The following is a 27,691-nucleotide window of genomic DNA, read 5'->3' as shown; positions in this document are numbered from 1 at the left end:
GATGGAGAATCACTGGGCTCAGTCCTTTAATTCAGCAGCCCGAGAGGCTGTCCGCTTAGCTAGCAGCCTTTTCATTTGACTCATATGGAACTGGCTGTCAGCAAAACCCCTCAGTTTTATTCACACATGCCTCTGCTAAGCTGCCACTTCCCTACCCTGTCCTTGTACAGTTGGTGCCTTGGAGCCCAGCCCGGATCTCTCTGTTGAGCCCTATTCCTTTTACCTTGTGAGGTTCAGGCTGCTCTCCGTCTAGCGGGTTAGGAAGTTTTAGGATCCCGAGCGTATCTCCCAACACACTCCCCGCCCTCACTGGCTTCCTGCTATCCAAAAAGGTAAGGGGCTTGTTCACTGTGCCTTGACCCAGGCCCTGATAGAAAAGGTGGGCCAGGGGCTCCTGGGTGGCTCAGTGGGTTAAAGCCTCTGCCTTGAGCTCAGGTCATGATCCCAGAGTCCTGGAATCGAGCCCCACATTGGGCTCTCTGCTGAGCAGAGAGCTTGCTTCCTCCTCTCTCTCTTTCTCTTTGCCTACTTGTGATCTCTGTCTGTCAAATAAATAAATAAAATCTTAAAAAAAAAAAAAAAAAGAAAAAGAAAAGGTGGGCCAGCCCAGGAGGAAGGACAAAGTCAGCTGACAAGGTCGGCTCTGAGGGCATGGCTTATGGGTCACACACCCAGCCCACCGGGAGAAGGACAGCATCTAACTTCCTCCCATTGCGCTCAGAAAAACGGATCCATCTCACAGAGAGATCAACAGAGGCAGAGGCAGAGAATATGAAAACTGCGTCCAAGAACATCCTGCTGGGGTAGGAGCCAAACTTTCCTGCCATCTGCAGCTCTCATCTTTAGGTTTATCACCTGTCAGAGGGAAGGCAGGGGAGAAGAGTGACGAGGTTGGCCCTTCTGATTAGAAAGAGAACGATTTTTAGAGTTGGAAGGAATCTGAGAAAGAATCGAAAGCTTAATAGATCAGGGAGCTCAGGTAACTTGCCAAGATCTCATGGCAAACTTTTGCTCTGGCTGAGACTAAACTCTGGGTTTTGAGGGTGGGCCCAGCGCTCACTCCTTCAGGTAAGTTTGATGGCACTTAAAAGGGAAACACATGGGGGGCATCTGGGTGGCTCAGTCAGTTAAGCGGTGGACCCTTGATTTTGGCTCAGGTCATGATTTCATGGGTTGTGGGATTGAGCCCCATGACCGGCTCAGCGCAGAGTCAGCTTGGGATTCCTCCCCTCTTCCTTTGCCTCTCCCCCCTTTGCCCTCCCTCCACCCCCACATATGCTCTCTCTCAAATAAATTTAAAAATTTATAAAATTCTTATACATTTATAAGAAAAAAAAGATTCTCTCCCTCTCCTTTTGCGCCTCTCCCTCTCTAAAAAAAACAAAAAACAACGACAAAAACCAAAACCGAAACTAAAACAAAAACAAAAAAACAAAGGGAAACACACATGGGAGTTATTTTAAGTCCCAGATGGTTCCTTCTATGATTCTAGAAGGGCTTGGCATAGGAGGACAGGCAATGTCTTCCCCCTGGGCTTTTGCAGAAAACTCTTTATAGTCTTTCCTCTCCTCACCAAAGGACCAGAACCCCAGCACCTGCCTCTCAGCTGCCTCCATCCACACCCAGCCCTCAAAGTGCAGAGGGTGGCTAGACCTAGAGCCACAGCTGGACAAACAGCTGGATGGGTGGACGGCTCCTGGTCCTCACTCCCCCACCTGCCTCATCCACTGTGGGACTGTGGTGGTTAAAAGTGGCAGGAGGGGGGCGCCTGGGTGGCTCAGTGGGTTAAGCCTCTGCCTTCGGCTCAGGTCATGATCCCAGGGTCCTGGGATCGAGCCCCGCATCGGGCTCTCTGCTCGGCAGGGAGCCTGCTATCTCCTCTCTCTCTCTGCCTACTTGTGATATCTCTCTGTCAAATAAATAAACAAAAAATCTTTAAAAAAAAAAAGTGGCAGGAGGTTGGCCCTTGTCCGTGATTTGAGTCCTCATGCTCATGACTTCATGAGTTCAGCCTGCCTGCTTCAACAGGGGACAGCCTGCTTCAAGTTCACAACCAGGAGCACCCCAACTCTGCCTGCCCTGGGAAGATCCATCAGTCCCCGATCCACACAAACTTCTGAGAAAAAGAAAGAAAAAAATCACTCCAAAATGCATGTCAGTGAAGACACTTGTGGAAAGAACAGCATATATACTGAGGACGGCATAATGAGAACTGTATTTCCCTTGCCAGTGTCCACTAATAAATAACGGTGATAACCATAACGATACTACTAAGCTCAGGGGCAGGCACCATGTTAAGTACTTTCCATACATTATATTGTTGAAGGCTTACAACAGCCATTTGAGGTATTATGATCCCCACTTTATAGGTGAGAAAGAGGAGGCACGGGAAGGTTAAGTATCACAAGATAAAACAGCTGGTCAGTGGCTGGGTTCATGGAGCGGTGAGCGTGACTCCCTATGACAGTCTGGGAAATGAACCCCTGAGGACTCAACAACCAAGGCATCTTCATTCTGAAAGTAGCTAGCCATCGGCCCGAGAGGTGCCCTCGGTCTCCAGGCTCCCAAAGCCCACTGCTTTATCAGGTAAGTTATGGTATCAGGTAAGAAACCAGGCCAATCTGACTCTCCTATTTGGTTATCAGGTGAAGAACAGAGTTCAGTTTCCACTACTGATCTCTGATGAACAGGCTGGGAAACCACAGCATGGGGTCCCCACACAAAACCGACAAGTGAGCCTGAGAATTCCGGACCTGCCTCCTGGGTTCTAGGCCCCAGGATCTCCTTGGGAGGGATTATGTTGAACACAAGTTCTTGGCCGCCAAAACTCACACGTGCCAAACTCTCCAGCAAACCTGTCTCTGTGGATCACACAGGATATAGACCTGCCAGTGACTCCCCGAGAGTCCTCCTTGCCTGGATCCCCAGCCTTTCCCTTAGGAGGCACGTGCTTTCCAGTGTGCCCACCAGGGGGCACCCTCGCCCTGCTACCTTCTGCCCTGCTGAGGGGCGGGGGGGCGGGTGAGATGGGCAGTGTGGGGTGCCTGCTACTCAGTTCAGCCCAGGAGCTCCATTTCCCGAACTGGCTATTCGTGTGGCCTCCCTGATTTTTCTCCTTAGCCACTCCAACATGATTTATGCAACATTTTTCTTTGTCATTTCACATTTTAAGAAACCTAAGTGTATTTTTAAAAGAAAAAACGAAGTCCTCTTTGATGAAGGTTTTCCTGGCTCCCCTTGTTGCGTGGATTTCTTGCATTCTGAGGGCTGCTAGGTAGGAAGTGGGCAGGAGAATACAGGTCCTACTGAAGCTACAATGGGGGGGGGTCTCAAAAATGGGGTCCAGGCATGGCCATCACTGGCCAAAGATGGGTGAGGCTCTATTCTGTGGATTAGCGCCTCAACCTTCAGAGCCCAAGATCGACAGGATCAGAGTAAGGAGTACTGAAATCTCTGCCTTCCTTGAGGCATCCCCAATCCCATGACAGGAGAGGAGTCTGTCTCTTGTCCTTCCCCAGGCTGAGGGAGAGGGAGGGGATTATCTTTCAAGGCAGACAAGAGGGAGAAGGACTTGGGTGCAGGACCAGGGACGGCTGCAGGTGACAGGTGTAGGGTCTTTGGGAAAGGGCCAGGATTTCCCTTGCAAAATCCATTCAAACAGACCAAGAGGGAACCTGATCCCTGGGAGGGAACAGGGAACTGCTGGGGCACCAGAGGGGCCCCCAGAGGTGCACAAAGCTGGAGGGAGGCAGGAAGGAAAGATGAAAGCCTGCAGGCTTGGAGGCAGGGGAGAGAGGATGAGTTCTGAGGGCAGAGAGCAGGAGAGCAGAGAGGAGCTCCAGAGCTTCTGCCATAGCCTGTGAGGTCTTATTACCAGATCCACCCCACTGGTCTCAGAATTTTGGAATCCCTTTCCTGGGGGAGGGTCCCACAGTTGTTCAGAGGTGGCACAAAGGCCCACGGTGGGCCCTAGGGCAGAAAGGCAGGCCCTGAGAGGGGAAGGAAGTCCCAGGCAGAGCTCTCTGCTCCCCCAGCTAAGTTAAGAAGGGTGATAAAGAGGAGCAAGTTAGGCAAGAGGAAGTGAGCTGGCTGAGCAAGGCTGGGACTGAGCTCCCTGGGCCAGGTCAGTGTGAAGTTCATGTATCCTGGCAACGAACCCAGAGCCGAGGTCTCTCTAAGCAGCCTCCTGGTCCCAGCATTCTCTCCCCAGGCCCTGGGCACGGAGCAGAGAAGACAGCCTGGCAAGAGAACACTGTGGAGGCTGGTGGCCTGGTGTAACTGTGTGTCGGGTCATGTCTGGTCTATGAGGGTCCAGGCCCTGCCAGGCCCAGGGGGCCAAGAGGACTTAGTTATGCGTGGCGGCGGCTGAGAGGCGTGATTGCCTCACTCGTACCTCATTTTCATGGGAGGAAGCATTGAGAAAGAGGAGCTGGGTGTTCAGCAAACTTTGCTTATTCAAAACACCCAATCCCAGCTGGGCCCTGCCTCACCTTCAACTCCCACTTCCAGGGGTGTCCCAGCCTCCTCAGCCCCTGGAAGAGACTCCCGTGCTTTAGAGGCCACCTCTGCAGAGGTCCCTTCCCCTGGGAGCTCCTGACACCCTCCCCTCAGGCTCGGCCTGGGCACCAGTACACCCACGTGGTCCCCTCCTTCTCCAGCCCCTCAGCTTCATCGGACCAGAGACTACTCCTGGGACTGAGAACCCTCACCCACCACCAACACCACCCCACCAGCCCGGGCTCCAAGGAGACCAGGCCTCAGGAACCCGCCCCTCAGTCCTGAAGAGCACCGAGAAGGAAGCCCTGAGCAGGAAGTGCTGAGACACAGGCGGAGGGCGGGGGCTTTGGGGAGGGGAGCCTAACCTCCCTGGGCAGGAGCAGTGACCACAGCTCCCCCCAACCCCCCTACTGAAGGCAGGTGGGAGGAGGCCGTTTTAAAAGGCAGACGGGCCTCTGGCCAAAGCATTCAGCTCTGCCGCCAGCCAGCCGCTGCTACCCCGGGGGCTCTAAGAGTATCCAGACTTCCGGACCCTCTTAGGACGGATGCCATGTGAGCCCAGCTTGGCGCACCTCCAGCCGGCCTTCCTTCCTTCCCTCCTCCTGTCCGTGTGTGCCTGTCCAGCCTCTCCAGAGAGGGACCCTTAGCACCATGTCTCTCCTCAACCCCGTCCTGCTGCCCCCCAAGGTGAAGGCTTATCTAAGCCAAGGGGAGCGCTTCATCAAATGGGACGATGTGAGTGGGGCACTGGGGTGGTGGGGCCCTGCCCTTAGGGGCTTTGGGGGGGACTGGTTTATGTCTGCCCGTGTGGTGTCGGTGTGGCATGGCCAGGCAGCAGACAGGACAGCCTGGCAAGGGTATGTGCCCCTGAACACTCACCCCCGGGACAGCTGGGGCTAGAGCTCTGTGTTGGGATGGGATGGGAGGATGTGCCCTCCGGGGTGCTCTCACGGGAGGGACTCTCTTTGCACTGGGGTCTGTCCGACCCCCAAACGCCCAAGACAAGCAGGGGGCATCCTGATCTCAGCACGAGTGGGAGCAAAGCCCCCAAAGCTGTGGCAGGGCCAGGCCCCTACTCCTAGCACAGATGCCCTGCTCTTGCTCTTCTCCATCTGGCCCTGCCCTGGCCCAGGGAGGCCCCATTCTTCCCCAAGTTGCTGCACGGCAGCCATAAAGCCTGAGGGGGACCCTAAGGGAGAACCAGAGGCTTCTGCTCCCAGGGGCCTAGGAAGGAACTGATCGACTTCTGCTTCTGCAGGCTGCATTCAGCTGAGCTCCTGCCACCCGCCTGTTGGCAAGGAAAGGGGGAAGCCGCTGCTTTGCCCTGTCCCTCTCTGTCTCTGCTGTCTTTTCCTTCTCAGACTGGGGCCTGCTTCCCAGACTCTGGGCCTCCTGGCTTCTGAAAATGTTGGGACAGGCCAGGGATTCCCTTGGACAGGCAAGAGAACATCGTGGGATCCTTCATGAGGCTGCTGGGCAGACCCATGAACTAATCACAGTGGGCTGGTCCTGGGAAGGAAGCTGGAAGGCTCTTGGGGGGAGAGGAGGCCTTAGGACTGGTTCATTCTCCTCATAGGTGTGATAAGGGGATTCTGGGTCTGTGAGTTAAGGCAGCCTGGGGCTCTTGGCCATTCAGGGCTGCACTAGGCTGAGTAATCTTGTTGCCATGACTATGGGTAGGAGGTCCCTGGTGAGACGCTTTCTGCTTCCCTGCGAGTGGTGTGGGCGACGTGGCATGGTGGTGACAGGTCCCAGGAGACTGTGGAATGAGGGAAGTGGCTCAGAATGAAAAATGAAGTGGCCTCTCTCAGTTCCTCTGGGAAGTGTGTGTAACCTGACTGGGCAGAGGGTCATTAGGGGTGGGAACACCCTCTATGGCCTTCTCTGCAGGCCAGTACAGTGTAGCTGGGTGCCCCACTCCCCTCTCTGACGCAGGGCACGGCATGGCCCGAGAATCCTGACTCCAGGAGCAGGAATCTCCTAAGCCTAGTCACAGGGCATGTGTGCCTGTGAGACAGGGCTCTGCTCAGAATGCCTTTAGCCCAGTTGGCCAACGACTTGAGTATGTCCTGCCGCGTTGAATAAGCCCGAGGCAAAAGATGTAACCAACTCCCAGCTCAGTTTTGCCTCCCATGGCCCCTTCATAGTGTATGGTGGGAGAAGCTCTTCTCCTGCTCATGGAAGGACACTCAGCCAGTCACAAGACATTCCATTTGCTTCTGGGTAATAGACAATCCTAGGATCACTTTTCCTCATAAAATGCAGTCTTATTTCAGAAATGAGTTATAATTCTGAACTCAAGTCTTGGATGATGTCTTCTGCCCTCCTCCTTCTAGGAGTGGTTTATGTGGGCAATAGGTGGTCTAAGATTGGTGGCAGGGGTCTCTGATCTCCTCCAAGCCCTCCTCACCATGGGGTGCAGGCAGGGAGGTGGAGGGGGTAGCAAAGTTCTTAACTGAACAGGTTCTATCATCAACGGGCTCCTGCTTTCTGAGCCTCGCACAATGTTAGGCTTAGTCCTTCTCTGGTGGACATTTCTGAGGCTTCTCCTCAAAGTGAGGAGACCCTTGCCCACCGAACTGGTGGTCCCTTACATAAGGATCCTTCTGCCATCCCTGTTTTGGGAGGTCACTCAAAATTACTTCTTCAGGTCCTTGGAATCCAGTTTCCTGTAGCTTTGGGCTCTGCCCCTCTTTCCCACAGGACCACTCTGAACCCCAGAACATACACTCTGTTCACTGCACCAACACACCCCAGGGTGTGGGCTCATAGAGCACAACCAGGGTCTCAGTGTCTCTGACACTCGGTTTCCTGGGCAGGAGTCAGACCCCAGTCTACTTTGCCCCACAGCTGCATGGGGGACCAAAGCTTTCTAAGCATAGTTGAAACCCCTCACTACACTTAAAGTGAGGGGTCAGGGGGCACTTGGATGGCTCAGTCGGTTAAGCGTCTGACCCTTGATTTAGGCTCAGGTCATGATCTCAGGGTCATGAGATCAAGCCCTGCACAGCGCTCTGTGCTCAGTGGGGAGTCTGCTTCTTGCTCTCTCCGCCTGTCCCTCCCCCTGCTTGTGCTCAGGCCCACACACTCATGCTCTCTCTGTCTCTCTATCAAATAAATACATAAATCTTTAAAAAAAATTAAAGTGAGGGGTCAGTCACCGCCAACCCTCCTGTGGGGAGGGCAGAGAGTGGAGCTCACAACATAGTTCTCTCCAAAATTAGCCTCCTCACAAAGTGTTTTTTACCCCGGACTCTAACCATCCTTGACCTGAGAACCTTTTTTTTTTTTTCCTTTTTTTACCATTTCCTTTGTAAATTCTGCACGTGGTCTTGTTTGGTGGGCAGCAATGACCATGCCTTGTTGGAAACTTCAACTTCATTATCTTGTTTTATATGCATACGAAGACCATCAAAATGAAGGCGAGCCTGTGCGCTCTGAGTGGAATGGGAGTTTAGAAGCGCATGCAGTGATCATTCCCGGGCTTCAGCAAACAGGGAGCCCTGAGCTCATGGGTCTAACACACAGACTTATAGTTTAGCTTAGCTACTGCACAGGTTGGTTTCCCTGGAGTCCAGAAGCCCTCGGGGATTTTCTGGAGAGGCTTTCAGCTGTGCAAACCACACACACACTGTTCTAGAGTGTTTCATGCAAGGCTTTTCAGAAGCGAGGAGACTTGGGGGGCTCTCCGAAGGTATTTCAGGCAGGGGAGGGCTGGGTTCTTAGGCTTGGAGCTGGGAATGTGCTTGAGGTCTGTGGGAGACCACAGACATGGACTGGATGGATTGGCTGGGGATGGGTTCTTTGGGGAGTGGTTTGTGGAGGCGGGGATGGGGCCTGTGGGAAGCCAGGTAGCAGGTGTAGGGCCTCAAGTGCAAGTGCAGCAGCTGGGCTCTTAGCTCTCACTGTGTTGAGTTCTCCTGGGGGGCAGCACTGAGTCTTACAAAGAGACATTCTACCCCTTTGGCTGAGTTGTGGCCTTTGAAAACAGGGGGAGGTGGGGTCCGAGACGTGTTTGGGGTCTAGAGGGAGAACCTCTATTTGGGGTTTAGAGGGGAAACTTCTCTTTCAGAAATGCTATCTCTAATTCTCTCCCCCTCCCCACCCCTGATTCAGAGGTTTTATGGCTTGTGCCTAGCCCAGAGCTCTGGAGAGCAAAGAATATGCCTGCAGAGTCCCTGGTCAGCTGCCTCCCAGAGAGATGGTGCACTCTGAAACCCTGGCCTGGGCCGGGGAAGCTTGGCCTGAGGTCTTAGAGCTGAGAGCTGACCCTTTCTTTTTTTTGTCTTTTTTTTTTTTTTTCTTTTTTCTTTTCCTGTTTCTTTTCCTTTTGACCACTTCTGTCTACAGGAAACCACAATAGCCTCCCCGGTTATCCTCCGTGTGGATCCCAAGGGTTACTACTTATATTGGACATATCAGAGTAAGGTAAGGCAGCCCCTCCCTGAGCTCCTGCTGATGCAACTCAGTCCAAGCAGCCTTTTGATAGTGCAGGGGTGGAGGTGTGAATGCCCAGGGAGTACACGATGACCTGGGAGGGTGGCTCTGGGGCAGCCTCTGCTCCTGTGGGCCCGGAGAGGGAAAGGGAAAAGCCTGTTTTTCTACCTGTGGTTCTGGGAAACTTGAGAGCTCAGATAGATCCAGAAGGGTCTCAGCATCAGGGTGTAGGGAAGGGAGGGGGAGCTTGGGGCGATTCCAGGAGAGTGTGGGCAAAATCGCAGGCCCCAGCTCCGGAGTCACTTGAGTGGCCAGGGAAGGAATGGACAGAAGAAGGGAGGAGGCTCACCATGAACAGGGAGAACCTGAGTGGTGGGAAGGGAAGGTTGGGGTCCACCAACCTTGTGGGGGCCACCCTGGAAAGTCTTGGATTCTATAGAAGGCAGTTGGCCAAGATGTGAAGGGGCGTTGGAAGTTCCCTCCTCTCTGTTCCTCATTCTTCACTGACCCTTTTTGTCTACATCCCTTCTTTGCTCCTGCTGGGGCACGCTCCAGGAGATGGAGTTTCTGGATATCACCAACATCAGGGATACTCGCTTTGGGAAGTTTGCCAAGATACCCAAGGTAGGCAGGCCCAGTGGCAGCCCAGGCTCAGCATGGCCACAAGTTCCAGGGGATGAGAACAGGAGTCCCGTGTGGGGATAGCAAGCCTGATCTCTACAGCGAGGGGAAGAGTTCCCAGGCTGGGCAGCAGGGCCTCCTCCCCGAGTTGAGGAAGGGGTGTGGCTGCCCCTGAGCTTGCCAGAGCTTTGGTACCAGGGAACCGTGAAGAGATGTCATGTGGCCAGGTCCTGCCCCCAGAGCACCCCAGACTACCTGGGAGAGTGGCTTAGGCCCACCGCCCTCCCCGTCTCACTTGCCTGTATTTGTCTAATGCCGGCAAGAAAATTGGAGGAAGGGGTTGGCGGAAAGCAGGCTTCTATGAGACTGGGAGCTAAGAATCCATCTCCAAATGGAAAATGGCAAACACGATACTCAGCACACACAGGCTGGGCTGCCGGCTTCGTCTCTTCCTGTGGGCTCTTCGCCCACACTCCAGCACCTGGAGTCAGGGAGGCCAAGATGCTGAGGCCTGTGGGGGATGGGATTCCACCCTAGGGGGCCACCGTTCTGGTGTGGTGGGGGGAGACGGGGAGAACCGCAGTGGAAAGGGGACAGGGGCATGCTTCTGATCCTAACTGTCTCTGCTTCCTGCAGAGCCAGAAGCTCCGGGAAGTCTTCAACATGGACTTCCCCGACAACAACTTCCTCCTCAAGACACTCACTGTGGTGTCTGGCCCTGACATGGTAGACCTCACCTTCCACAACTTCGTCTCCTATAAGGAGAATGTAGGCAAGGTGCGCCAGGGTGTGTGTGGGGCTGTGTGCGGCGCAGGCCTGGGGCTGGGCACCTGGGGTAGCTCGGGCTTCCTGCAGGACAGGCCTGGGCTGCAGGAGGTGGGGACGTCCATGTGTGGCCAGGGGTCCCACTGCTGTGCTCTGGGGTCCCGCAGAGCTGGGCCGAAGATGTGCTGGCCCTCGTCAAGCACCCACTGACGGCCAATGCCTCCCGCAGCACCTTCTTGGACAAAATGTAAGTGCCTGCATGCCCAGCCTCTGCGTGCCTGGCATCCGCGTGCGGGGCTCCATGCGCCAGCCCCAGGGCCTTGATAAGTCGCTTTTCCGCCCCACTAGCCTGGTGAAGCTCAAGATGCAGCTCAACCCCGAAGGGAAGATTCCCGTGAAAAAGTGAGACTCCCCAGCTCTCCCTCTCCCCACACTTCTGCCCAGCTCCTCGAAGCCTTCCCTCTCCAGGTCTGACCCGGCTCTTTGGCTCCTGCCTTTCTCTGCTCCTTTAGTTTTTTCCAGATGTTTCCTGCTGACCGCAAGCGGGTGGAAGCTGCCCTCAGTGCTTGCCACCTCCCAAAAGGCAAGGTGAGTGGTTTTCCCGGCCCAGCCCTGGCCCTCCCCTAAGCTGGCTCTGACAGGAGGCCTACGTGGCCAGGCCCAGTTGGGGGTGGCAGGGCCCAGCCAATAGCCCAAAAAACCAGTTAACCTGAGAGCACTGGTTTCTGATACAAGGCACAGAGACAGATCCCAGGCAGTGGGGATGAGGTGCCTGGGTCCATAGCAGTTTGGTCTTTACTGCCTACGCCTGGGTGGCTACAGAGGGCAGTGGTTGGTGGACTGTGTTTAGGGCAAGCAGCCGGGGTGGGGAAGAGGTTAGTTCTGCAGAGTGTGGGGGGAGGGGAACAGACCAAGGGTTTAAGCTGCCAAGACCTAGCGTTTAGCTCAACCCAGGAAAACATTATTTTTTTCCCTTCTGATTAAATGATTTTTAATTACAAGATGTAGGCTGGGTCACCCCATGAGGGACCTTCTGTGGATTACAAAAAGGAGCCCTCTGGGCAGATATAGCCCTGAGCCCAGGGTTTGTGCCTGGCTAGGGAAGTGGATCACAAGACCCCTGGGTCCCCTTGGCCAGAGCCTTTGTATGGGGAACCACCTGTACCCCATGGGGTTTTGTCTCATAAGAATTTGTAATTTATAAATAAAACTAAGACCTCATCCACCACCTGTCCACAAGGGGCCCAGGAAGACTCCTCCCTCTCAAGTCACAGCTCAAGCATTCTGGTGCCCCCTTGATGTTGAAGGTCACAGGAACGCAAGCATGGGGGTGGAGAGAGGGTGGGAATGGGCTCCTGCAGATGGCCCGCTGCCAGGACCTCTACTACACTTCCACCCTCCTTCTCTCCTGCCTCCTGAGCTCCCGCCTTGGCCATCCTTCTTATATGTCAGCTCTCCTTGTGTCCCAGTAGAAGTCACTGACCCCTCTTCGCTTAGAACCAGTGGGTCCAAGATCCAGTCTTAGGGAGATATGGTCTGGCTCTCCTGTTCAGACCCTCTGCTCTAGCTCCAAACTAAGCCTGATGTTACCCTTCCAGATCCCAGACTATGTTTAAGGGGCTTTTCTGGTTTGGAATGCAAAGGCACAGACGCCCCACAGACCACTAATCTCCTTGCAGTTTCTTTCTGTAAAGTTGCCTAAGCTGGACATCACAGACTACATGACCTTTGATGTCAGGCTTCAATCCTTTAGCATAAGGGTTTCAGGGTTCTTCCACGCTGTAGTCCAGATCGGCACATCATTCCTTTTCACCGCTGAGTGATATCCCGGGGTTTGGAGTTACAACCTTTTGCTTCTGTGTTCATCAGCTGATGACCTTTGGGTTGTGGCCACATCTTAGTCATTTCGAATAAGGCTGCTATGAAACTTCGAGTGCATGACTTTGTCGGGACGTATGTTTTCACTCTCCATACCTAGAGGTAGAATAGTTGGGTCACACGGAGACTCTATATTTAACGTTGTGAGGAACTGCCAAACCGTTTTCCAAAGTGACTGACCACTGTACAATCATACCGACGATGTCCGAAGGTTCCCGTCTCCTCAACGACACTTGTTACTATATGTCTTTTTAGAATCGGAGTTGTCCTGTGGGAGCGAAGTGGTCTCTCCTTGTGTTTTTGGTTTGCGGTTCCCAAGTGACTAATGAGATGGAGGATTTTTCATGTGTTCACTGGTCATTTGCGTATCTTCTTTGAAGAAACATCTGTTCAAATCTTCTGTCTTTCCACTGGGTTTTTGTCTCTTTATTGTTGAGTTGTCCCTTCCTGGATATTTGATTTGCAAATATTTTCCCCTCTTCTCTGGACTGTCTTTTCGCTTTCTTGATGCTAACCTTCGAAGCACAGAAGCTTTTAATTTGAAAAAAAAAAAAAAGTTTTTAATTTGGATGAAGTCCAGTTTGTCTTTTCTGTGGCTGCTCCTCGTGCTTCCTGGCGCCTCCAGCCACTACTGTTGAATTGTCTATTTGCCCTTCGTTGCTGTCAGGCTTTGCTCATGCATTGGGGGGCTCTGCTGTTAGGTGCATTGTTTCTATTCGAGATGCCTCTTTTAGAACATCTGCCTTCTACTTTAAAAAAAAAAAAAAGAAAGAAAGAAGACCACCCACAGCTCTGGCAGACCTGCTTACTTCTAACCCCTTCTTCTTCCTTCTGTGGTTGTTCCTAGTTCTGATCCTGCCCCAACCAAGGGACTAGCCAGTGTCCAAGTTCAGGGGCAAGACAGACCAGCTCAGCATGCTCTCTGCTCAGCAACCAGCCCCTTGAAACGTGGGTGCTCAGGAGCCTGCTCCATGCTGCTCTGCCTGCCCTGAGCCCTCCCTCTGACAGGCTCCCTTGTACAGGTCTGGGCCTCATTTGTGGTTTTTAGCATGGAAAACGTGGGTGAAGCAATGATCAGGTGACTCTTCCCCCAGAACGATGCCATCAATCCTGAGGACTTCCCAGAATCCGTCTACAAGAGCTTCCTCATGAGCCTCTGTCCTCGGCCAGAAGTAGATGAGATCTTCACTTCCTAGTGAGCTTCCGTGGCTGGACTGGGCCTGGGGAAGGGCTGGTGGCTAAAATCCTCCTTGCCTTGCTGGGAATTAGGTGGTTTCTCTGGAGAAGGCGGTTGTCCGTGCTCTCTAGCCCCGGGATGTGGGGTCCACAGACCTGTGCCCTCTCTGGCTTGCAGCCACGCCAAGGCCAAACCCTACATGACCAAAGAACACCTGACCAAGTTCATCAACCAGAAACAGAGGGACCCCCGTCTCAACTCTCTGCTGTTTCCGCTGGCGCGGCCTGACCAGGTGCGGGGCCTCATCGACAAGTATGAGCCCAGTGGCATCAACGTGCAGAGGGGTGAGGACTCAGGGAGCCCCTCCCCTCTGTGGCCTGACCCACCCTGCCCAGGGGCTGCAGCCCTGACAGCTCTCCCCTCTGGCCTCTGCCCACACCCCCAGGCCAGCTCTCCCCTGAGGGCATGGTGTGGTTTCTCTGCGGGCCTGAGAACAGCGTGCTGGCCCAGGACAAGCTGCTTCTCCACCAAGACATGACGCAGCCCCTCAACCATTACTTCATCAACTCCTCACACAACACTTACCTGACAGGTGACCAGGGTGACCTCGGCGTGCCCTCTCCTCTTGGGGTCGGGGGGCGGCTCCTATTCCCCTGAATCCATCCCTCTGCGGGGTGGGCCGCGGGCTGCAAAAGGATGGACTGTGTGGGAGTACGCAGGGGGCGAGCTGGACCAGCCTCTCCCCTCTGCTCTGCCTCAGCCGGCCAGTTCTCTGGCCTGTCATCGGCCGAGATGTACCGCCAGGTGCTGCTGGCCGGCTGCCGCTGCGTGGAACTGGACTGCTGGAAGGGGAAGCCCCCTGACGAGGAGCCCATTATCACCCACGGCTTCACCATGACCACAGACATCTACTTCAAGGTAAGACTCGGGGCGGGCGTGGAAGCTGGTGGCAGTGGCACTAGGGAAGGGCCCTGGGGTTAGGGATTAGGGGAGTGGGTGAAAACAGAAAAGAAGGATGGCTGGGAGGCCTCAGATCAGTGAGGGCACTAGAGGGGACCCGAGGAGACAGGGCCAACGGGGGCCCTCCAGTTCTCTGCATATTGAAACTGGGGAGTGGGGAAAGGTGCCACTAGGGGCAGGGGTGGGGTGGGGTGGGGTGGGGTGGGGTGGGGTGGGGTGGGTGGGGAGGGACCTGGACCACTGACCTCCTCCCCACCCCGCCCTCTTCTCCTCCAGGAAGCAATTGAAGCCATTGCAGAAAGCGCCTTTAAGACCTCCCCCTATCCTGTCATCCTGTCATTTGAAAACCATGTGGACTCGTGCGTATCAGACCAGAACTGTTCGGCCTCCTTCTCTCCCCTGTCCCCATCTCCTGCCTGCAGCTGCCTTCCCCCACCCCTCCCCCATCTCTAGTCATGCCCTGCAGCTTTCCCACCACCCACCCGAGGTGTCCATACAAGCTCCTCAGGACCTCAGGCTCTGCTGTCTATGTCCCTACCTCCCTGCGTCCCCAATGAGATGACCCAGGTCAGGGGTCCAGAAGGACCCCTGGACAAGAGGGGGTGGAGCTGCTGAACCCTACGTCAGTTCTGCTCCCTGCAGACCCCGCCAACAGGCCAAGATGGCTGAATACTGCCGGATGATGTTTGGGGAGATGCTGCTCACAGAGCCCTTGGAAAAGTTCCCGGTGAGTGGACTTCGCTGTGGGACATCTGGGCCTGGGGGCGGGGCCTGGGGCAGCGTGGTGGCCAGGTTAAGGAGGCAGATGTCCCCAGAGGATGTTGGGATTTATCTGGGAGGATTGTGGGGCCAGGATCCTATCACTTACCATGTCTCGGGCACTGTGCTGGGCTTTAAGGGGCCTATTAGTGACAAAGGCACAGTCCTAGCTCTCAGGTCACTCAGCTTTAGTGGGCACACAAACAAGTAACCAGGACATTGCAACCAGTGGCTGCTATGGGAGTACCTGGGCATCAGGGAAGGCTTCCTGGAGGAAGGGATGGCAAGCTGGAATCCAAGGGGTAATTGGATTTATCTTGGTGAGAGTGAGGAAATGCTATTCTAGGCAGGTGAGGGAGAAGAGTGTTGTCTGAGGAACTGGGTAAGTTGGGATGGCAGGAGCACTGCACAAGATGGGGGAGATAGTGGGAGGTAAAGAAGGGCAGGAGGACAGGCAGGGCAGATGGAACACAGCTTGGGAAGAAGGAGCTTGGGCTGCACCCTGAAGGCATGGAGATGGTACCGACCATCTCCTCTCTCCCACAGCTGAAACCAGGCATCCCCCTGCCCAGCCCTGAGGATCTCCGAGGCAAGATCCTCATCAAGAACAAAAAGAACCAGTTTTCTGTCCCAGCAACCCCCAGCAAGGAGCCAGGTGGCGGGGCTGAGAACAGCTGCCCACCCAGCACCTCTGCGGGAGAGGACCCAGGTGAGTCAGCCTGGGTGGGGAGGGGTCCGGGTGTGGAAGCGCCTAGAGGGGGAGAGAGGGGCTGGGCCATGTGTAGGGACTGTGGTCCCAGTGCTGACGGATGTGGATGTGCGTGTGGCAGTGTGGGCTGGTGAGGACGGGGCAGAGCCGGAGGAGGAAGAGGTGGAAGAGGAGGAGGAGGAATCGGGAAACTTGGATGAGGAGGAGCTCAAGAAGATGCAGTCGGATGAGGTGTGTAGGGGGCAGCCCCAAACCCCTCCTTTGTTCCCAGGGCGGAGCCCCCCAGGAGCTGACATGGGGCCACCTCCCTGGGTTGCCCTCCCCTTCTCCATCCTCCCCTCTCCTCCCTAGGGCACAGCAGGCCTAGAGGTGACAGCTTATGAGGAGATGTCCAGCCTAGTGAATTACATCCAGCCCACCAAGTTCATCTCCTTTGAGTTCTCTGCCCGTAAGTGAGCACGTGGAGGGAGGAAAATGCTAAGCTGGAAGCTAGGCTGGATTCAGGAGAAGGCCCTTGAGAAGTATGTCCTGACAGCAGAGCAGCTGGATGGGTGGGAGGAAGGGGACAAGGGATCCCCCCTTCCTTGGACGTGGGGGCTCTATTTATAGAAAGAGCCAGCAGAGGAGGCAGGCAAAGGGCTTTTTTAAGTGGCAGTGGCTCCTAGCTTCCCTGTGCCGTACTGAGGAACTTGGCACCAACCAGAATGCTCTGGAGTGTGTCGGTGACAGGCAGGCCACTTAGGACAGGCCATCTGAACCCTACTAGCCTGGGGCTCCTGCAGCCTCCTGCAGGCTCTGTGGCTCCCGGGGGCCAAATGGTGCTTCGGGCTGGCCCACGCCCAGGGGTGCTGACCCCTCTGGGCATCAGAGCTCCAGAGAAAGGCCACAGGCAGAGAAACTGGCCAGGGTACATCTGCCCCTCCCTCACACCCCTCCCTCTCTGTGTGCACCCACGCTACTCAGCTTCACTGCTCTTCTCAGCTGGGCGTGCCTCCGACGTGGACACTCTTTCTACACACACCTGTGCAGTGTAGGCCTCTACCACACTGACTGCTGCCTGGAAACCGCAGTCCGCAGCCCCCACCTGGGCCCACCCCAGGCATGCCTGCCCCCCACCCCCGCCCGGTGTACACCTCCCACCCATGCCCCCACCCCTCACATTTCAGCCAAAGCTTGTGCGCTCACCCTCTGCACATCCTCCCAGCTTCCCGACCCCCTGGGCCCCCCTTCTCTGTGCCATCCCAGGCTTGAGCCCCTCACCCTCCAGAACTGTGGCCCACACCCCCTCTGCGTGCATGTCTCCTGCGCCATTTGCCACTCAGACTGCGTAGCAGTTTGGCCTCTTCAACACTTGGGCCTGGGGGCATTGCTAGGTTGAAGGGATGTCTGTGCTGGAGGGAGCTACCCCAGAAGGGAGGGCAGGGAGGAGGGCAGGGGGGGGAACCCACCTGACAACCCCCCCTTTCTTTCCCATACAGAGAAAAACAGAAGTTATGTCATCTCGTCCTTCACAGAGCTCAAGGCCTATGACCTGCTCTCCAAGGCCTCAGTGCAGTTTGTGGAGTATCCTTGAGGCCTCCCTAGCCAGGGTCCCCAGGTGGGGCGGTGGGGTGGGGAAGGCCCGGGGACAGGGTGCACAGAGGGAGCTGCTGGGTCCTCTGGGTGTGGACGGCCTCGGGCTAGCTCCTCAACTCCCAGTTAGCTACAACAAGCGCCAGATGAGCCGCATTTACCCAAAGGGCACACGCATGGACTCCTCCAACTACATGCCCCAGATGTTCTGGAACGCCGGTTGCCAGATGGTGGCCCTCAACTTCCAGACAATGGGTGAGGGTACTCTGAGGCCCCTAAGAACCTGCACCCGCTCCCTGGCTCTCTTACTTTCACCCCGTTCCTGGGGGGTTGTCTTTAGAACAGACCTGGAGTCCTGAGGTTGGCTGAGGCGTGTTGGCGCACGCGGGCGTGTGAGCGGTTAGGGATATGAATGCCTTGGCTCGCGCCTATATGATGGCACGTGTATGAGCAAGTACACATGTGATGAGGCCAGAGTGCTGGCCCAAGTTCTGGCTTCTCTGCCTGAATGAGCCCACAGAACCCTGGCTTCACTGGCCTCAGCCTCCGCTGTGAGTAACGGCCCGACCGCGGTCTTGCTCCCGCTAACTTCCACCTGTGGAGCCTTCCTGAGTGATGAGACACCCTAGAGAAGCAGGCTGGGTCATGAGAAGCCCTCATCATTCTAGTCCACCCAAGCTTCCCGTTCCACAAGACGGGAGAGGCTGAGGGACGTAGATCGAGACTAGGTGCAGACCTGGGGCTGGGCCTTGCTCACAGAGTGCCCTTGTCTCCCGCCCTCTCCCCAGACCTGCCCATGCAGCAGAACATGGCGTTGTTTGAGTTCAACGGGCAGAGTGGCTACCTCCTCAAGCATGAGTTCATGCGGCGGCCGGACAAGCAGTTCAACCCCTTCTCAGTGGACCGCATCGACGTGGTGGTGGCCACCACCCTTTCCATCACGGCAAGCCCCTGAGGCGGACATGTGGCCGGGAGGGCTGGGGCACAGGAGCTCTACTCCTCCACTCCCAACCCCCTCCCCTGATATCCTGAAAACTTCAGCCCAAACCAGTTCTTGCAGTAGAGAGTTGCCTTGGAAACTGCCTCCTCCTCAGCACTGGAGGCTGCCTCTTGGTCCCCATGGAAACCAAGGGGAAGGGCTGAGGCTGGGGTGGGGGAGGGGAGAAGAGTGGGCAGAGTGGGGCTGCAGGAGCCCCAGGCCCTCGGGGAGGGTGCTGTTTTCCTTTCTTGCCTGGGGAGGAAGGTGGGGAGGCCCACGCCTCTTCCCTGAATGCTGGAAGCACCTAGTGGCTCAGAGCTTAGCCGAAGTCCTTGAGCCACATGGCCCCAGCTGGATGGGGTCCTTCACAGTAGCCAAGAATAGGTGCTTCAGCTCCAGGAGCTAGAGGCTCTAGGTCCAAGGCAAGAGCTCGGGGTGGGGGTGGTAGAGAGCTGAGGCTAGCCTCCCGTGGGTCCCCAGGTCATCTCTGGACAGTTCCTGTCAGATCGCAGTGTGCGCACGTATGTGGAAGTGGAACTCTTTGGCCTTCCTGGGGACCCCAAGAGGCGCTATCGCACCAAGCTGTCACCCAGCGCCAACTCCATCAATCCTGTCTGGAAGGAGGAGCCTTTTGTCTTTGAGAAGGTGGGGAGCTAGGGTGTGGCAGGGGCTGGGATCGGTCCCCACTTCTTGGCCTCTACTCATAGAAAAGAGGAACTAAATAAAGGTCCTTCATCGTTCTGCTCTCCCTACCCCTCACCCTGTGCCCTCCTGATGTTTAAGAGTCCAAAATTCACATTTACTGAAATTTACTTGCTCAACAATTTTATGTGTGAATCCGTGTGTGTATGTGCGCACGCAGGTGTGCGTGTGCTCACGCACATGTGTGTTCTTGTTAGGATGAGAGGCAGTATTGTGAACCCCAGTCCAGGGTACAGAGTCCCAGTCCAGCAGGGGTCTTTTGTCCTGATTGGATACTCACTGGCAAGGCTGTCCAGGACTGTCTGCACCAGGACCCCCAAGCCCCCGGCTGCCTAGCCAGCCCTTCTCCCCTGTGTGGACTAGCCATGGCATGAGCTAAGAGAATGCCTATGTGTGTGGCCTAAGAGTGTGCCCTCTGTCCTCGCCAAATCTGGTAATACCTGCCGTGTTCTCACACTGACACTAAGACTTCTAAAGCCAGGGACGTGGGCAGCTTGGCTATCCTCTCCCCTCCCCAGCTTGTCCTGTCCCGAACTCTCCCTAGATCTTGATGCCTGAGCTGGCATCCCTCAGGGTGGCTGTACTGGAGGAAGGCAACAAATTTCTTGGACACCGCATCATCCCCATTAATGCCCTGAATTCTGGTAAGGATGGAGTCCTTCTTTGCTGTCGCTAGTCAGTCGCAGACCAAGGCCAGCATTAGGAGCCTGTCCCGGGGCTGCAGCAGCTTCTGGGGGTGTCCCTGAGACCTTACCTAATCCTCTCATGTATGAGGACTGGGGCAAGAAGAGGGAACTGCCAGCGGTGGGGCCTCTGCCACAGAAGGCCTATAATTTTCTGGAACTACTGGGGCAATTTACCAAGGAACTGATACTTATGGGGCACCTAAGATGAGTTATGGGTTTATAACACTTTCTCACTTAATCCTAACCATAACCACATGAGGGAGATCCTATTCACCCCATTTCACAGCTAAGGAAAATCTCATGAGCTTTAAAGGAAACTGCCCAACGTCACATAAGGAGGAAAAGTAAAAAACCAGACTCAGACTCTGGTCTCCCTGCCTCTAAACCAGAGGCTAAAAACTGGGCTGCTCCTGCAGTGCTGGGTGGCCCTGGGCATGGCTTACTGCCTATCCCGTCCCGCCCAACAGGCTACCACCATCTGTGCCTGCATAGCGAGAGCAACTTGCCCCTTACCATGCCCGCCCTTTTTGTCTTCCTGGAGTTGAAGGACTATGTACCTGACACCTGGGCAGGTAGGTGGTCCACTCCACCCCCTCCTCCTCAAGCCAACCTCCAGAGTTGGGCATGACAGGAGAGCCTGGGGGTAGGTGGGATGGGGGTGCCTTCCAGGGACAACTCCACACCAGTCCCATGATGCCCCTATGCACCCAGATCTCACCGTGGCTCTGGCCAATCCCATCAAGTTCTTCAGTGCCCATGACAAGAAGTCTGTGAAGCTCAAGGAAGCCATGGAAGGTCTGCCTGAGGTCTGTGCTGCCTGGTCCTGGAGCTTTGCCCTCTCGGAGGGAGGATGAGGGAGGGGCCAAAGTCCTAGGCTGAGAGACAGAGAGAGCAGTTGGAGCCTTGTTCTTAATCTACTCTCCCTACACAGAAACCCTTCCCACTTGGGAGTCCAGTTGTCGGCCCGGTCAACGGGGTGTTGGCCCCAACGAGCAATGGGTCTGCAGGTATGCACCGTAGTATCCTCCCGCAGACTGGAAGGGCCTCGACCTCTCCAGCGGTACTCACAGGAACATCCCCCCAAAACACACTTTCACTTGGGATGGGACCGACTGCTGGGAAAGTGCGCTGCAGGGGGTCCATACTGCCACCCCCCAGGGGTCGGGGAGGAGCCGGCCAGAACCAACCCTCACCCCCACCCCGGGACCCCTGTCAGCCCACCCTGTGGCTCTTGCAGCAGCTGGGGCCAGGGCCAAGGAGGAGGCTATGAAAGAAGCTACGGGTAAGGCCTGCTGAGTCCCAGTGATCTTGAGAACGAGCCCGGGGGATGGCCCAGGACCCCGTGGGGTGGGAGTGGGGGGCTCCCGGGCGGCGCGCACCTCACCCCGGCCCCCGCAGAGCCCCGGACCGCCAGCCCGGAGGAGCTGCGGGAGCTGAAGGGCGTCGTGAAGCTGCAGCGGCGGCACGAGAAGGAGCTGCGGGACCTGGAGCGGCGCGGCGCGCGGCGCTGGGAGGAGCTGCTGCAGAGGGGCGCGGCGGAGCTGGGCGGGCTGCAGCCGCCCGGCGCTGGGGGCTGCGGGGGCCGCCGGCTCGGCCCTGGCAAGGGCTCTCGCAAGAAGAGGTAAGGGCGGCGGCGGCGGCGGCGGGCTCAGCCCTTGGTGGCGCCGGGGGGCGGGGGGCGGCCGAGGGCTCAAGGCCGGTCCCCACGTGGCGTCCTCAGGACCCTGCAGTGCGAGGAGGCCGCCGGGGCCGCGCTGGGCGAGGGCCCCGAGGGCCCCGAGGGCGCGGACGCGCGTGCGCGCGAGCTGCAGGACCGGCTGGAGCTGGAGCTGCTGCAGCAGGGTGAGGAGCAGTACGAGTGCATCCTGAAGCGCAAAGAGCAGCAAGTGGCTGAGGTGCCTGCGCGGGGGGAGGGGCGGGAGCCACCACCAACCAACCTGCCCCCTGCCCCAGCCTCCGCACAGCAAAGGGCTTCTTTAACTAAGCCCGTCCCTGCACTGTCCCGCAGCAAATCGCCAAGATGATGGAGCTGGCCAGAGAGAAGCAGGCGGCAGAGCTGAAGACCCTCAAGGAGACCTTGGAGAGGTATGATTGCCTCCCACCCATGCCTGGCCCTCACCTCTCACCGGGAGGGCTCAGGTCCCACAGAACATCTCCCTGATGTTTGTCTCTCTGTAGTGACACCAAAGAGATGAAGAAAAAGCTGGAGGCCAAGAGGCTGGAGCGGATTCAGGCCATGGTCAAAGTCACCCCTGACAAGATGGCTCAGGAAAGGTGCGCCCTTGACTCGGACTCCTGGGTCAGTCTGAGCAGGGACCACACTAGGTGTGAAGGGGCCTCCCTGCAAGTGGATCCCGACTCACTTCCCAGAGATGTGTCTGTCCCCTGGCTCTGGGAGGTAACGCCATTTCTGTCGCCTCTGATCAGAGCATTCTCCATGGGCCACAGAAGCCATCACTCTGAGCAGAGAGAATTTCAGGGTAAACTAATCATTTGAACAGGGAGGTGAAACCTTGGGACAGCAGCTGCCCGCCCTGTATGCCGTGAAGGACAGTGTGTTTAGGGGAAGCCCTCTCCTCAGACAGCCCCAGGAGCTCCCAAAGGCCCCTTAACCTCCTCCTTGGCTTCCCATGATTACCACCACCACCCCGCCCCCCTCCCACCCACCCCCAGGCAGTTTCTGCTCCTATGGTAGAGTTCTCATTTGGTCTACACCCTGAAGAGACTTGGTCATACCTAGCTCTTCCTAGGGGCCTGTTGCCCTCTCTGAAACTCTCATCACCCCAACAGACTGAAGAGAGAGATTAACAACTCTCACATCCAGGAGGTGGTGCAAGTCATTAAGCAGGTGTGTAAGAGCTGTGTCTTTCACACACACACACATACACAGACACTCACGCTCTACATAGGAGGGATGGGGTGGTCCCAGGACTTTAAGTTGTCTTCAGGAAGCACACAGTCCTGAGTGGCCCATGCAGTTGGGGATGGGAGGAGGCAGTGAAGGGGAGGTGGAGCTCCTGGGCTACCCCAGGGTTCTGGCCTTTGTGTGGAGGTTAGGGTACCAGCCTAAAGAGATATGTCTCTGGCCAGCTGCCCTGGATGGAAATGACAAGGGCTAACTGGCCAGGGGAGGATGGGATTGGGGTGGGTGGGTATGAGGGAGTGAGGGGGACTTCCTGAGGCTCCAAGGAGTCAGAAGAGGAAGTAAAGCCCTGCTGAGAATGGACTTAAAGCTCTCCTGGGACTATTAACAACAGTAACAGAGCTGGCTGAGCTGGGGTGCTTGGGAGGGGGGCTCTGTGGGGTCTGTTTACTGAATCTAGACCTTGTGTGGTACTCTTTAAGCCAAGAACTGTCTCATACAGTCCTGCACAACCCAGCAAGACAGACGATTATCTTCATTTATACTTTTAAAAAGAACTGTTCAAAGGTTAACAAATTCGTCCCAAGTCTTATAGCTGGATAAGGGACTGTAGCTGGATTCCAAGTCAGGTTGCCTCTCTGGGCTGTCCTGATTCCCTGCCTCTCACTCCCACCCAGATGACAGAGAACCTGGAGAAGCACCAGGAGAAGCTAGAGGAGAAGCAGGCAGCCTGCCTGGAACAGATCCGGGAGATGGAAAAGCAGGTGTGACAGGGACTACCGCCCTGTCAGCCAGGAGAGTTGGCCTGCACTGGGGAGCTGCCAGTCAGGAGATGGGTGGGGGCAGGAAGGGGATTCACCCCTCGCTGGTGGGCTGCAGGTCCTCATTCCCGCGGGGTCCTGGGGCCCTTTAAGATGAGGCAGCTCTACAGATCTCTTTGCTTGGTTGGGATCCCCTTCTCTGGCAGGCTCCCTGATGGTCTCCACTACCCCCTCACCACCCCAGTCTCCTGGGAGAGCTGAACAGCCTGGGCATCTCCTTGTTTGACTATCCAGAGGAGGGAGAATGGGCAGGTGGGCCCCTCCTGAGCCAGGCGGTGGTCTTTGCTGTCCCTACAGTTCCAGCAGGAGGTGCTGGCGGAGTACGAGGTCCGGATGAAGGGCCTGGAGGCGGAGGTGAAGGAGTCGGTGAAGGCCTGCCTCAGGAACTGCTTACCCTCTGAGGCCAAGGACAGGCCTGAGAGGCCCTGTGAGGCCTTCAGGGAGCTGTGTGACCAGGACCCACTCACAGCAAAGGCAGGCGCCGAGGAGAGCCGCCTCTGATGCCCTCATCCCACTGGGACGTTCTCTAAGGACATTCACTCTTCTCTGGGATGGGGTTCCATTCCCCCAGGAGGAAAGGCCCATTCTAAGGCTGTGGGAAGCTGGGGCTCTTTTGGACTCTGGAGTCCCTTCCTCAACAACCAGGCTAGAGGAGGAGGCAGGAAACAGCTACCATCAGGGCAGGGGCCCATCTGAGGTTTCAAGGTCCTCTCTGATCTGACTTCCTACTCCTCATCCTTCTTCTCTGCCTCTGAGTAAGTGTCTCACATTTGTTGAGGGCAAAAGGATGCGGACTGGGAGGCAGGAAATGGGGTCCTGGCCCCACTCTCCTTTCCCTAGTGTGTCACCAGTGGCGCCCCACTCTGGACTCTGTGTCCTTACCTAGAGGGTTAGGCCTAGCTGTCTGGAGCCTCCACTCTAGACCCTCTAGGTCAAGCAGGACCAAACTCCAAACCCTGCTGCTGTAAGCCCCTTCTCAGACCTGTCCCGAGTCGGCCTCCTTGTCAGTTCCCTGATACAGAGTCTGTCCGAGCTCCCTGGGGACAGCTGCTTCCAGGATCCTGGGCTGAGGTCCCTCCCCTGGCCTCCTGCCTGTGGGGGATGGGAGGCTGACATGGAAAAGCTGCCTCAGCTGTCTGCTGAGAGGACTGGGCCTCTGGCTAGTAGGGAGGGCTAAGGAAGGTCTTTGGGGGACTCTCCTAGGCCTGGCGCGGGGGTGGGTACATCCTCAGTATGTACCCCAGCTCAGGCTGCCTAATAAGGTTAGCATCATTTTTCTCTCCTATGAGATTTATTTATTTTTCTCCTCCTCACTCCTACTAAAGAGAACCCTCGTCCCAATATTTCCTGCCTAAGCCTGGCCTTTGTTCTACAGCTGAGAAATGGGGGGTAGGAGGGGAGTATGCTCCTGAAATGAAATGGCCTGGGAGAAAAACCCCTGGGAGCTGAATCCCAGCGTGAGGTCCCTTCCAGAGCCCAGTGAAATGGCCCTGCTTCTGAGCCTGAAGGCGATTCACTTCCCTTTCTGTCAGCTCTGATGCCACAACCACTGGAAAATGAGGTCACCCCTCTTCTCCACCCCCCACCCAGACGTGGCCCTTGCTTGTCTCTACCCTCAGGGCTGTAGCAGAAGAGCCTAGGGTAATGGTGCCCCCTTCCTCTTGGGGAGTTGTGAACCTCCAGGCCACCTGGGCCCCTTCAGGCAGGCGTAACAACGGTCAGATTCTACACCAGGCGGTTATGGTTGAATCCAACACTTGCTCCAAAGGGGTTTGTGGGCAGCTGTTCACTGCACCTGTGGTGTGATCCCAGATCCCAAATGGGAACAGGCAATGGCTTGGGAGAAGGCAGGTGGGGATTGATTCTGGGAAGAGGTTGTTTTCTCATCAGAGAGTTACTACAAATGCCATTAGCTCTGAGCCCTGTGCCTTCGGAAAATAAACGGAATCACCACCACTACCCTCCATCCCTCTGGGACCCTGACCTCTAACCAGGATCCTAGTGTTCCCTGGTTACAGGTTGGGACTAGGGGCCCTGCCCATTCACAATAGTAAGGCCTGTCATTGACACATCTGGTTTGCACACGCACTGGCTATAGCCAAGGGTGGGATGCTTGTACCCCAGAGCAGTGCCCCATCTTTAGCTCTCCTGCGGGGCACTCAATTGCCCCATCTCCCTGCCAGCCCAGGGGTAGAGCCTTACAGGAATGATGATCCAAGCTAGAGGAATTCACTGACCCAAGCACGCGGGCATAAGCCAGAGCCAACACCGAAGAGAGCCCACTGAAGAGTCCCCAGCTTTTGCCAATGACTGCTGAGGGCAAGGAGACCAGACCGGGCAGAGTCTTTGGGCCCCCAGGGTGGAGCTGGGAAGCCCAGGAATGGGCTAGGAGAGCACAAGAGGCTGGGAGCTTCCCAGGAGGCCCAGATACCCACCTCTCTGCTTTCTCTACTCTGGAAAAAGGGCGGGGTGCCCCCTGTGAAAATGCTGGAGTCTTGGGCCCTGGAGATGACTTCATCTCTGGCTGCAGGGGAAGTGCTGGGGAGGAGTTAATGCCCTCCCTCAGGGCCCGGGGTAGGTGAATTCCTGCTGTGTACCCGTGGGGCAGGGGTAAGGTTCCCTGTCCACTCATTGTGCCTCAGTTTCACTTTTTACGTTAAGGGAAGGGTCCCTACCCCCTTCTCAGTCCCATTGCTGACTCAGATACCAGAGTCCCCTGCTGACTCACCCCATCCCCTGCACCCCCCACTCCTCCCCAGCTCCCTGGATCTCCCAGCCATGTGCCACCAGGCCCAACCCTGCTGAGCTGGTGCAACGTGACAGGCTGAGGGGGCTGGTGATACTTGAGGAGGAAAGAAGGGGGTCTGGGAGGGGGTGGCCAGTGGCAGACAGAGTGACAGACTGCAGACAGGAGCCTAGGAGCCTAGTGTAGCGCACCTCTGGGAAGAAGCCCTTTTGCCAGCCTGGGGCCTGCAAAGGGTGAGGCTCAGCAGGTGGAGGGGAAGTGAGGGGGGAGTGCCGATTGTGCGCCTGCCTGCTCCCTGCCGCAGCTCCTTCTCCTGTCAGCCTTCGGCTCCCTAAGCGACAGCTTCTAATTCCGGCTGGGCTGTCGGGGCCTCCGTGCTCTGCAGCACACGCGCAGCGGTTCCCCCCCCCCCCTTTCAATTTTGCTATTTCTTTTCTGTTCAGAACATACTGAGCCTACGGAAAAGTCAGAGCAAAGGCTCTGGGGCCTGAGACCCGCCACCATCCCATCCCACCACAGGCTTGACCCGGCTGGGGTTACCAACTGGAGCAAATGAACTGGCTGCTCCTTCAGGACAGTGGCCAGCAGGGTGCTCTGGGCCAGGCCAGGGCGAGGCCCTGACAGGGACCTGCTTCCGCTCCTCAGCTTCCCTGCAACTGTCTCCATCCACCCCAGCAGGAGGGACACAAATGAGGCAGAGTTGTCTCACAGAAGCTCACAGAGGAGGGGCCCTGGTTCTTTAGGACCAAGCAGGCACCCATGCCATCTTCCCACTGCTTTTCTCCTCTCCCTGCACTGGGTCACCTCCGGCTTGTCAGGCTGGCCTGCCACACACAGATTCCAGGGTTACCTCCTTCTCTGACTCTGGAAACAGAAGGAAAGGAAGAAAGCAATTTCCCTCATGCTACAGAAAAGGGCAATCTATTCATGAAGGGAAGGAAAGCCTTTCTTCTGCTATCTGAGTAGAAGGAGAATTTTCCCGAATCCTTCCTGGGGTTGGATAGTCTGTGGCCCCCCAGGGTGACACTCCAGTGAGGCCCCCACATCTCGAGGTGAGACATGGCTTTCTATACTCTGAATAACCTAACTGTGCAGCTCTTTCCCTGACACTCCCTAGCTTGATCTTGCCTAAAGCAGGCAGAGCTAGTACTGTGGGCTTTGTTTTGCTGAGATGAAGGCCTTCAAGCTGGGACTTAATTCCGAAGTCAAATGCTGTGCCCTTTCCGTGGCACCATGAGAGAAAATTGGCAGAGCAGGGGGATTAGAGAACGCAAAAATGATAAAGGGGATAGGGGCTTGACAGTATATACAGGCATACATCACATGCACTGCCCCCCCCCAATAGAAGGAAGTGGGAGACCCCGCTCCATGGCTGGGCCCAGGATGCTAAGTGGGCATCCCTGAAGCCTAGGAGCTGGAGAAAGGCAAGAAGCCTGGAGCGCAGGGCCCTGTGTGATCTTCGCCACTCACCTATCTGGGCCCACTCTCTCTTTCCCAAAGGCGAATCCTCTCCTTGCCC

The 27,691-nt window shown here is 56.3% G+C and overlaps 1 protein-coding gene across 6 annotated transcripts; it reads left to right on the top strand.

The window, feature by feature from the left end:
* The first annotated feature begins 817 nt into the window (after window positions 1-817).
* PLCB2 (phospholipase C beta 2) lies at window positions 818-26,142 on the top strand. 6 transcript variants are annotated; one of them, XM_046009412.1, is made up of 33 exons: window positions 818-1,068; window positions 2,370-2,586; window positions 8,848-8,925; window positions 9,490-9,558; window positions 10,192-10,332; window positions 10,488-10,567; window positions 10,669-10,722; window positions 10,833-10,908; window positions 13,293-13,393; window positions 13,553-13,719; window positions 13,821-13,967; window positions 14,136-14,293; window positions 14,612-14,694; window positions 14,978-15,062; window positions 15,641-15,803; window positions 15,925-16,034; window positions 16,155-16,251; window positions 17,282-17,366; window positions 17,506-17,630; window positions 18,164-18,318; window positions 18,835-18,999; window positions 19,601-19,700; window positions 20,210-20,314; window positions 20,454-20,548; window positions 20,674-20,749; window positions 20,959-21,024; window positions 21,141-21,363; window positions 21,463-21,637; window positions 21,751-21,827; window positions 21,921-22,016; window positions 22,533-22,590; window positions 23,283-23,369; window positions 23,724-26,142. In XM_046009412.1, exons 4-33 carry the CDS (start codon window positions 9,493-9,495, stop codon window positions 23,925-23,927), a joined length of 3,420 nt encoding a protein of 1,139 aa, XP_045865368.1. In that variant the 5' UTR covers window positions 818-1,068; window positions 2,370-2,586; window positions 8,848-8,925; window positions 9,490-9,492; the 3' UTR covers window positions 23,928-26,142. The 6 variants fall into 6 exon arrangements, 5 of the variants coding, with proteins under 5 accessions (XP_045865368.1, XP_045865369.1, XP_045865365.1 ...); XM_046009409.1 differs by lacking the exons at window positions 818-1,068; window positions 2,370-2,586 and adding an exon at window positions 4,814-5,232; XM_046009411.1 differs by lacking the exons at window positions 818-1,068; window positions 2,370-2,586 and adding an exon at window positions 4,815-5,232 and having other exon boundaries at window positions 20,983-21,024.
* The last annotated feature ends 1,549 nt before the right edge of the window (window positions 26,143-27,691 follow it).

This window comes from Meles meles, chromosome 6 (genome assembly GCF_922984935.1).
Source record: "Meles meles chromosome 6, mMelMel3.1 paternal haplotype, whole genome shotgun sequence".
NCBI lineage: Eukaryota > Metazoa > Chordata > Mammalia > Carnivora > Mustelidae > Meles > Meles meles.
Note: the sequence above shows the minus strand (reverse complement) of the source record. Positions and strands in the feature narration are given on the sequence as shown.

What these genes read in the sequence shown, in the direction of transcription:
- PLCB2 (XM_046009409.1), top strand. Translation starts at nt 5,149, where the DNA reads ATGTCTCTCCTCAACCCCGTCCTGCTGCCCCCCAAGGTGAAGGCTTAT. An exon ending in AGAAGATGCAGTCGGATGAG is followed by an intron (nt 16,035 to 16,154) that starts GTGTGTAGGGGG and finishes TCTCCTCCCTAG; the next exon opens with GGCACAGCAGGCCTAGAGGT. An exon ending in GACAAGATGGCTCAGGAAAG is followed by an intron (nt 22,017 to 22,532) that starts GTGCGCCCTTGA and finishes TCACCCCAACAG; the next exon opens with ACTGAAGAGAGAGATTAACA.